The following is a 10,219-nucleotide window of genomic DNA, read 5'->3' as shown; positions in this document are numbered from 1 at the left end:
ATTAACTGCTGACCTCTTTGATTACTTGTTTTGATGGACCATTGCGTTTTCAATTGAATGTTTTCATTTTTCAACCATCATCGAACACCCTATTAGCTAAAAAAGTTAGCGACGGCCCAACTGCTTACGTGGTATGATTTTAAGACAAAAAGGTAGCTATATTTATTTTTTAACATGATCAGGGGCGCTGACATTAGATAATTTCATCCTCACTCAACTCAACCCAACTTCGAATGAAATTGTCTGGATGTTAGAATAATTGCATTCTCAGAGTATATTATGTGTGTTTGGCGGTCGATTTGTTAAAATTGTCTCCAAAATCTTAAACTATAAACATAAAAACGATTTAATTATACACTAGGAAATTTCCCACAAATATTAATTTAATTTAATAAAATTTTTGTGGTTTCTAGTCCTGTTTGTGTCATCTTTTTCATCTACCCTATTGTCCAACAAAAATTAGTCATCTCAGCCAGTTCTTATTTTGTCCACTTTGAGCCTCGTTGTTCTTACAAAAAAAAGTGTAAATTAGAAGGGCTTCAATTTTAAGATTTTTTCCACACCCTAGACCTCTATTCCAATTGCTGTAATACTTTTTTCCTAAAAATACTATTTTTTCTTCATTATTTTAAATTTTTGTATATTGTATTGTAGTCTTTGTAGGGGGGATGGGGAACTATTGCCTTATCTTTACTTTATAAATAGATAGGTGTCCCAAAGAAAATATTTCAAATCATAATCGAATGACAAGGTAAATGTCTAGAATTCCTACCCTAAGTGACATAACGAATACCCTATGACACCATTATCCGATACAGAATAAAGTGTGTAATGAATATAAATTTGAGGTCAAGAATAGAACGAAATATTACTTTTAATGCTATGTTTAGGTTTATGTCATATCATGAAGAATAATTGAAATGTCCTATGGTTATAAATATAATGTTTTACAAATGTCAGGTTTAATCAAAACTACTAATTTAAATACTATCATCGTATACCTTAGGGTTTTGTCCAAAATCCTCTAAATCAAGTTCCCACCAAAATTTTCCGTCGTCTGCCAAAGTTTAATTGTTTTTTAAATTGCCATTTCTACGCCACCTAGAGGTTTAAATTTTTAGCATCCGCCAAACTATATTAAATTATTGAAACAAAAGAAACTAGTTTGCTCAGCTTTCCTTCTAGGTGCGCGAACGAGCAATATACGCTTTTTTAGAAAAAAAATATATTTAAATACGAAAAAAGTATACTGCTCTATTTAAAATATCGAGCACTACCAAGAAAGAAGATTCTCTTCATTATTTAAAATAGTATATAAAATTAATATGAAAATAGCAGTCTAAATAATCTAATGGACCAATCATATCAAACTCAATTACTATCGCTGTCAGGATCAAAATCACCTTTTCGAAATTTGAATCGATTATTCTGATTTAAATTCTGCTTGCGTCAGCATATATGCAATGTAAAGAATACAATATAATATTCCTATTTATGACCTTGATAGAAGCGTGTATAAACTGTAAATACAAACTTGGCAAAAAACAATCGCTTAACATGAAATAATAGTATAATTTGAAAAAAGAAATATAGACTAATTTAACGAGTACAACAAACACGAAAGAAAGAATTTTTCTTGACTTTAGTGAAACTATCATAGCTTAATAATGAATCACCTACCTAAATAATGTGAAATATTGAGCGATGTTAAAACCTATTGTCCTCGTAAGCTCAGGACAATACGATTTGACGTCGCTCAATATTTTTACGTTATTGCCCTCAAAAACACTTAGTATAGGCCCATAATATAAAGAGACGATACAAAGGAAGCCAGTCTATAGAGACCCTCATTTTATAAATTTTAGTACTTTTGCAGGATTAAATCTATTTACAAAACTTCCTATTCTGTAAATGCCGTTAAAAATTGTACTGCAGCTGAGGGTAGGTGATAGAGGTCATTGTCGTATAATAATTTAACCACGTAAAATTCTGCCTTACTTCGTTTTTTCCGAATTATGCAGTTCCACGTCAACGATTGTTTCCTGCCAAGTTTATATTCACGGTTTTTAATCTTCTCCAAGAAATACCTTCAATTTTCCGAGGGTATACGTCAGTTAACAAGATAACCAAAACGAGTCTTGGTGAGAGGGGTCCGCGTATACTGGGACGATCATCCCCTTTTTAATAGCACCTTTGGAGAGTTCTAAAATCGAAATTGCAAAAGTAAATTAGATAAAAGCCATCCCCTGAAATCGATAACGTATTTTTTCCTAAAAGTTCAATTTGTATAGATGATTTTGGTTTGTTTCCTTTTATTCACTTTAGGAACATAAACAAAAAGTTTCAACACAATTTTTCATTTTTGTGTACCGGGTGACCCAAAAAAGTTTGTTTAAGTGTTTGGTGGCAACGTGGAGCCACCCGAATGGTTTTCTAATTAATTTTTATTTTCATTAGAAATTCTATTCTATTAGATAGAGGAAAGTCCAACTTAAATTTTGAGCTGTAACTTTCCATTTGGTTCAGAATTTACGAAGTTATAAACTTTAAAGTAAAAAATACTTTAAAAAGGGTTATCAAATTAGGCATACTTTAATGCTTTAAGAGAAGTTTTTTTTGAAAAGTAAATTTTTACTTTGAAAGCTTTTAACTTCATGAAATACTGAACCAATTTCAAAAATTTATAGCTCAAATTTTAACTTAGGCTTTCCTCTATCAATAGAATAAAAATATGAATTAAAAGACCATTTTTAGCTCCACGAGGCCATCAAACACTTTTTTGTGGGCTACCCGGTATTTTTTGTAATCTGATAATTAAAAAAAAACTTTCAACTACAAAACTCTTTTGAAAAGAAATTATTTCACAGTTACTGCTAAACACCCTAAATTTCTACCTGGTGCCAAAATCATTGAACTATGAGTTTTTTCAAAAAAACGCATCATAGCAGAAATCATCTATTTATTGTACTGTTTTTTTTCGTTCCCTGATATAATACGACAAGAAGAATGTTCTCACCTATGACACCTTCAACAATATTTGAAGCTTCGACACGGCTTGAACCTAAAAACAAGTTTCTTTTGTTAAAACAGGTAAAACACATCAATCCGTCTAGCAGTTGCAAGTTGTAATATTGCAAATTAGATACTCGCTTAATAATTGGTATTCCCGTCTAATTAGGCTAGAATCTGTAGTAAATTCAAACATAAATTTGTTACAATTGTCAGAGTAATATTATTTAAAGGGCTGTTGCGAACAAAATCCTTTGGGAGTTTTATAGACGAGAAAAATAGAAATGGTGTGGCGTCAAGATCAAGCTTTATGATATTTTGGATGGACGAATACAACAACAAATTTCGTAACAGAACAATATAGATAAGTTTATCCGATTCCAACCAATTCGTTCTAACATTCCTTACCTTGGGTACTTAACTCGGTTTGAGTGGGGCACTGCGCTTCTTCAATAGTACTTTCTGCTGACACTGAAATCAAATCAAATCAATACATTGTAGATGAAAAATTGAGCAAGAAAATGGGTTGCTCTAAATTTTAATATACGCTTAACGTCATAATGAAAACGAGTTAGTAGAAATTAATTAGCATTATAAAAAAACGAGCAGTATTTGAATTTGCTAAAATTTTGTATTTTTTATAGAAAATTTATTGACTTGACACATAGTGAAGATTTTTTCGGCTATCAAAAACCAGAGAACACTTTTAACTTACCAATCACATTTTGCGTGGTTTCGCCGGTTTCATTTGGCACACAACGTTGGGGTACATCAGAGTCTGATAAACAAGCAGATTTATAGCCTTTAAATTTTCATAAGCTAAGCAAATAGTTTGTAACGGTATCATTTTTAACGTATTAGAAGGCTTTTAAAAAGATAACTTTATTTTAATACTAAAAGTAATGGTAAAACAACGAATCTGAACAGTGCAGGATTTCATTTCGTACCTTCGAACAAAAGAGTCACCGTTGTCATCTCAGTTGTGTTATCTTCGGACATTCCTGATTAATAAATAAAAGCAAGTTTACAAAGAAGAACAGTGTTCTCCAAAGGCAAATCTATCAATGATTATTACTTAATACCCAAAGCATCACGGTTCACGATTACGTTTGTCCTATTAGCAAAAGGATCGAAAAAATGCGAGAAATTACTAAGCTCGGTTGAAAAAGCAACACACTTATGTCGAAGATAGGTGAAATGTCGAATTTTTTTCCAACAAAAAGGGAAGAACTTACTTTCAGTACCAGGACCAACAGTTTTGGAGGGTGTTTCAACCACGTCAGATGGTGCTTCACCCTCACTAGATGGTGTTTCAACATTGTCCGATAATGTTTCAGCCTCGTCAGAAGGTGTTGTGACCACAGATTGAGATTTACGATAATCTGAAAAAACATCGGTGAAAATAAGTTTAAGGCTGAAACAAACAAAATCTTTTAAGGGAAAACAGATGCTGTTAGATAGAGAAAAGTATACCTTTATATGCCATCTTTAATGTCTCCTTGATAACATCACCAAAAACCACATTATTCTCCACCACCAGGCTTTCCATAAAATGAGTGGCAAAGCCAGGAGTCGCATATCCATCGACATGGACCCTTTGCTCGCCACTCAAATACAGCACAACGCAATGGCTGTTACACCTCTTGTTTAGGGTATTTAACTAGAGATAAAAAGAGAAACACGCTGAAAATAACATTTTTAGTTATGAAATTATTTAAAAAATTTCAAAGAATCAAACTCATTTACTATCTATCTATAAAACCTTTAAAAGTTTACTGTATTATTGGCTATACTAAGGAGGTAAATAATGAAAAAGAACAAAAAAGGACCCATTCATTTGCAAAGTTCTAGGCTATTTTTTCTAAACAGCAAAAGGTACAACAAAAAATATTTTAACTTACTCTTTTTCTGATAATATTTTTTTGTTGGCACAGGTCAACTTTTCCTTTTGGGATGTCATCCATTGTTGTGGTTGTCAATTTAGATTGTTGCATTCCACAGAGACTGCACTTCTTACATGCGTTACTGGGCATGGGCTCTCTGCAATGTTGACAACACTGGAAAAGAATGCCATAAAAACATTTACCAAGTTTTGAAATTACTACCATCATATCGAGGGTTCGACTCCATTTACCCCTTTGGAATTTATTGATTATGGATACACACATTTTGTGGTAAGGCAGCCTTATATTGAAAGATCAAATTAGAGAACTGAAAATCTTGCTATATATTACATGGTCCTAACTTAAGAGAATACATTCACAAAAGAATTTTTCTCACCTTGTTTTGCTTTTTGCCACAAGAACCACATTTCTGGCAGGCATTAATGTTCAGCGGTTCTTTACAGTGTTGACAAGACTAGATGAAAGGAAAAGAGGTGACAGTTAGAACTAAAATAATAGAAAGTATTTATATCTTTATATCTCTACCTGAGAAAAAATAACAGGAAATCGTGAATTGAGAAAAATTTTAACTTCAAATCTTAAAAGAATGTTCACATTAATAAAAAGGTTCAAAATTATTTTCCTGTATAGAAATAGCTAGCATTCTAAGATCAAGCCTTATTATTTTACCTTGTTTAATTTCTGCTTTTTTAAAGATGATGCACCTTGATCAACACCTTCCAAATTTACTGTACAACTATCTAAAAAGTAAAATTAATAACCTTCTGTAAACATTATTTCTATATGAATCAACTAGCCAAATGATATACACGGTCAGCAAACGATATCATACCTCAGGATGCAAGCCTATATTTTGCAATCTGTGGATCTGTAGACAGGAGTTTCATTATTATCAGTTAGGGTCAGGGTCAGGGTCAGGGTTGGAGTTGAAGAGATTGTTTGCCAACCACTCTACACAAGGGTTATTTTTTATCAAAAGTTTTACAAACAAATTGTGAACAATTTGAGCTTCATTCAAAGCTTCATCTTTTATTAAGGGTACTCGTTTAACTTTCGACCGTTTTAAATTTTCCTTACTTTGAAATTCAAAACTTACATTCCAAGTCAAAATGTTTTGTAAAGTCTCCCAGTCAATTGTCCAACGTCGAATTGTCCAATGTTAAAGTCATCGTGATTTTAGTAATTTTTAGTAAGATGTCATGTCATGTCATGTCATGTCAGTTAGTTAGATTGTTAATCGGTCAGTAATTTGTACAAGTAAATTATGGAATTACTGTATTTACTTGTAGCTGAAAAAAGGTTGAAAAGTATTTTACTGAAACATAATGGGTGTCATTGGACCCTTCAAAGCCCATCTTAAAACCTCCCTTCTCAATATTATGTAAAAAACTCACCCTTTCGTCCTTCTCTTCAAAAAAGGGCCTGATTCATTTTTATTAAGGTCTCTCAATAATGTTTTAAAAATGATTTTTATAACTAATTATACCCTTCTTTAATGTACAAAATGTAACATGTAGATTCTTAAAGGAGTTTAGGGGAAAGAATTGGATTGAATATCGGCTAATGGTTAGATTTTAAGAAGAAGAACATCACATTAAAAACAATGATGTATACCTTTAACTGATGATGGTTGGTTTTCTTTCAAGGTTCTCTTGTTAGTTGTTCCTGACAAATATAAAATATATCATAAAATAACCTAAAAAATAATTTCTAATTTCTATAAGTTACTCCTCAATTTAATTGAATCATCTACATTTTGTACTCAAATTTAAAACCAGTTTCTTTCACACATTGTTTGATTTATATATTTATAAAACAAGTCTTTACTTTACTTGAAATACTTAATCAAAAAGAAACTTCAAAAAAAAATTATTGAAAGAAATATATCTTTCTTTTACTCCTTTTTATTTGGAGAATTTCTAGGTTGTAAGTGAGAGATCAGGAAGAAAAACAAGGAATTTTAAAGGCACATTTTTATGGCCTCAGAAAAATAAACAACAAAATAAGGCTATTTTCATCTTTTTTTCTGGTTACAGAGCATGGTTTAGGTGTGTTTGCAGAATCAAACTGCAGTTTTGATTGGTTGAAAGTCACAGTTTGTAGGCTTTACTCGTCCAAGCAAATACAGAAACTCCATAAACCTAGCGGTCATTCAACCTAATGATCAATCAACCTAACAATCCATTGACCCAACAATCCATCAACCAATCTATCAACCAACCTATCCACCAACCACCAATTAACCAACCTACCAATTCATCGACGAACCAATCTGTCAACCTACAAACCCATCAACCTACCAATCCATCAACCATCTAATTTGTTGACCTACCAATCAATCAACCTACCGACCCATCAACCTACCAACCCATCAACCTACCGACCCATCAACCTACCAACCCATAAACCTAACCAGTGCATAACAAAGTGCAACATTCGCCTTACATGTTCAATTCCACAATAATTTATAATTGCAATTTCGGTCACTCGAGGGTTCATCATATTCCGAGATTGGAAACTAGACAAAACTAAAAAACAGGGGCGTTAATAATGTATGTAATATTAATTCATAATTTCTTTATCTTTAATTCTTACGAATACAAAATTGGCTTTGTTGCTTCTATACTGTGAGATCGGGTAACTTGCATCAGTGGAGGCTAACATGCATAGCCCTCAAATGAAAACCTGGCTGGTCATTAAAATACAACTACGCAGCTCCGCTCGCAGCTTTACTCTACCATTTTTGTTTTGATTTAACTTTGTTTTTTAATGAACAGCCAGGTCATTTATTTGAGGGCTATGCATGTTAGCCCGTATTTTGACTTCACGGTACTTATCCCCGGATGGTTTCAGTTGCTTAGAAGTATGACAAAGCATAATTCCAAAACGCCCGTCCACCCAATTCACTCAATCATTTTAAATTTACTTTAATTGTCCTATGATTTCCAAAAAATTAAAACTTTTAATTCATAATTATATAAAAAAATAAAAAAGTTTGATGCTTCAGTGAAATATTTCAATAAATTCCTAGTTTCAATTTTCAGTGGGTATTTATCTAGCGCTTTGATTATCGCACTACTAACGATCAAACAACCTCACGATTTATCCACCTAGTGATCTATCCACTAGCCAATCTGTTGACCTACCAATCCATCGACCTACCAACTCGTTGACCGATCCATTCATCCATCCCACCCACCAATTCATTGAGCAACCATCGATCCCCCGCCGACCTATCAATCCAAACAATCCATTTGCCTACCCATCTGCTGACCTACCAATCCATCAACTGACAAACCCATATACCTACCAATCCATTTAGAATTCGTCAACCAAAACAATTAGTTAACCTACCTTCTTTGTTGACCTACTAAATTCATCAACTAACCAATCCGCCAACCTATACCCAATCCATTGACTACCAATCCCTTAACCAACCAATCCATTGGCCTGCCAGCCAACTAACCAGACGATCTCAATAGAATGGAATCGACGATCGAACCAGTCGAACCAAATCGAACGTAATCGACCGATTGAAATTCGATTGTCGAACGCAATCGAATCTCAATCGAATATTACCGCAATTTTCAGATTCGATTGATATTCGATTGCGTTCGATTGATGTTCCATTGCGTTTGATCGTTGATTCATTGACCCCCGGATTGTTCATCGCATAATTTCTACGGGAAATCGAAAGTAATGTCATTGGGCTTGTGATGTTTGAGAGCTTGGATGTTGGGAAGCTGTAAGAATAAAGCCAAACGATCTCAATCGAACGGAATCGACGATCGAACCAGTCGAACAACAATCGAACGGAATCGACGAACGAACCAGTCGAACAACAATCGAACGGAATCGACGATCGAACCAGTCGAACAACAATCGAACCAATCGAATATTACCCAGAATTTTGACGTTCGATTGAGATTCGATTGCGTTCAACAATCGAATTTCAATCGGTCGATTGCGTTCGATTTGGTTCAACGTTCGATCGTCGATTCCGTTCGATTGAGATCGTCTGGAACTAACCAATACGTCAACCAACCAATTTGTCGACCTATTGATCCATCAACCTAACGATGATCAATCAACCTACAACGATGATCTCCATATCATAATGACCGATCCATATCATCCTACTAACTAGCGCACTAGCACTAGCTAAAGCTGATCCATATTATTATATCGATTGTGGTCTGTGGATGATATCAGATGTCAGAGGTCAGATGATTACCCACTGATTGATGATCCTTCTGTGATGAAATTTGAAAAAATAAAACAAACAAACCTTTTTCTTGCTTATTAGAATCCATAACGAGATAACTAGCAATGTGTGTTTGTCAATTTGGATATAAGAGCACAGTCGATTGGCACTGAATGAAGTATGAGCAGAATACAGGGAAAGTTTACGCAACTAGGATACCATTATTAAAGCGCAAACTAAACGAAGAGGAGTGAGCGCAAGGTAGCGGACACGGCACTTAAAAATCACGGATAATCATTGATTTAAGACTCTTGCGAAATTAATGATTATCGTTGATTTAACGGTGATAACGGGTTGAAGAATCAAATCAATAACTCTTTATAGACGGTAATATACCTTTCGGTAATTTGTTCTTACAAAGTAAACAAGAGGGCGCACAATGTGAGCATATTCATTTTTCTTATATAAGCATTTACTTTATAAGAATCAAATCAATAACTCTTGATAGACGGTGATATACGGTGATACACGCCGAATCGACAGATCGCTAAAATTTATCCACGCGAAATTTCTGCCTTGATACATTTTTATCAATAGGAAGGGTTTCAGTGCAAAGAAATGCTAGAAAACGAATTCAGTCAATAAAGTAATACGAGTATTCGCTAAAATTTATCCACGCGAATTTTTTTGAAATCGTGATTCGCTAAAATAAATCCAAAAAAAATCAAGATTTTCCTGACTCGCTAATAGACGCTAAAATTAGTCTCGCTAAAATTTCTACGATTAAAGTAACGATTACTTTATAAGTATCAAATCAATAACTCTCGATAGATGGTGATATACCTTTCGGTAATTAGTTTTTACAAAGTAATCAAGGGAGGGCGCACATTATGAGCATTTTTATTTTTCTTATAAGCATATACTTTATAAGAATCAAATCAATAACTCTTTATAGACGGTAATATACCTTTCGGTAATTTGTTCTTACAAAGTAAACAAGAGATGGCGCACAATGTGAGCATATTCATTTTTCTTATATAAGCATTTGCTTTATAAGAATCAAATAAATAACTTTTGATAGACGGTGATATTACCTTTGTTT

The 10,219-nt window shown here is 33.5% G+C and overlaps 1 protein-coding gene across 1 annotated transcript; it reads right to left on the bottom strand.

The window, feature by feature from the left end:
- Positions 1-2,114: 2,114 nt before the first annotated feature.
- On the bottom strand, positions 2,115-9,311 carry LOC136807845 (uncharacterized). Its single transcript, XM_067064466.1, has 12 exons — positions 9,202-9,311; positions 6,528-6,578; positions 5,583-5,653; positions 5,290-5,367; positions 4,911-5,066; positions 4,483-4,669; positions 4,245-4,391; positions 3,957-4,010; positions 3,725-3,787; positions 3,418-3,480; positions 3,017-3,061; positions 2,115-2,203 (listed from the first exon to the last, which is right to left on the bottom strand). Exons 1-12 carry the CDS (start codon positions 9,224-9,226, stop codon positions 2,115-2,117), a joined length of 1,029 nt encoding a protein of 342 aa, XP_066920567.1. The 5' UTR covers positions 9,227-9,311.
- Positions 9,312-10,219: the final 908 nt, after the last annotated feature.

Source organism: Clytia hemisphaerica, unplaced genomic scaffold, assembly GCF_902728285.1.
Source record: "Clytia hemisphaerica strain Z4C2 unplaced genomic scaffold, Clytia hemisphaerica genome assembly, whole genome shotgun sequence".
NCBI classification, from domain to species: Eukaryota; Metazoa; Cnidaria; class Hydrozoa; order Leptothecata; family Clytiidae; genus Clytia; species Clytia hemisphaerica.
Note: the sequence above shows the minus strand (reverse complement) of the source record. Positions and strands in the feature narration are given on the sequence as shown.

Bases quoted from the DNA above. Each gene is read 5' to 3' on its own strand.
- LOC136807845 (XM_067064466.1), bottom strand. From the start codon at position 9,226: ATGGATTCTAATAAGCAAGAAAAAG. The intron at 5,368-5,582 runs GTAAAATAATAA...CCTTTCATCTAG, and splicing joins AAAAGCAGAAATTAAACAAG to TCTTGTCAACACTGTAAAGA. The intron at 5,067-5,289 runs GTGAGAAAAATT...ATTCTTTTCCAG, and splicing joins GTGGCAAAAAGCAAAACAAG to TGTTGTCAACATTGCAGAGA.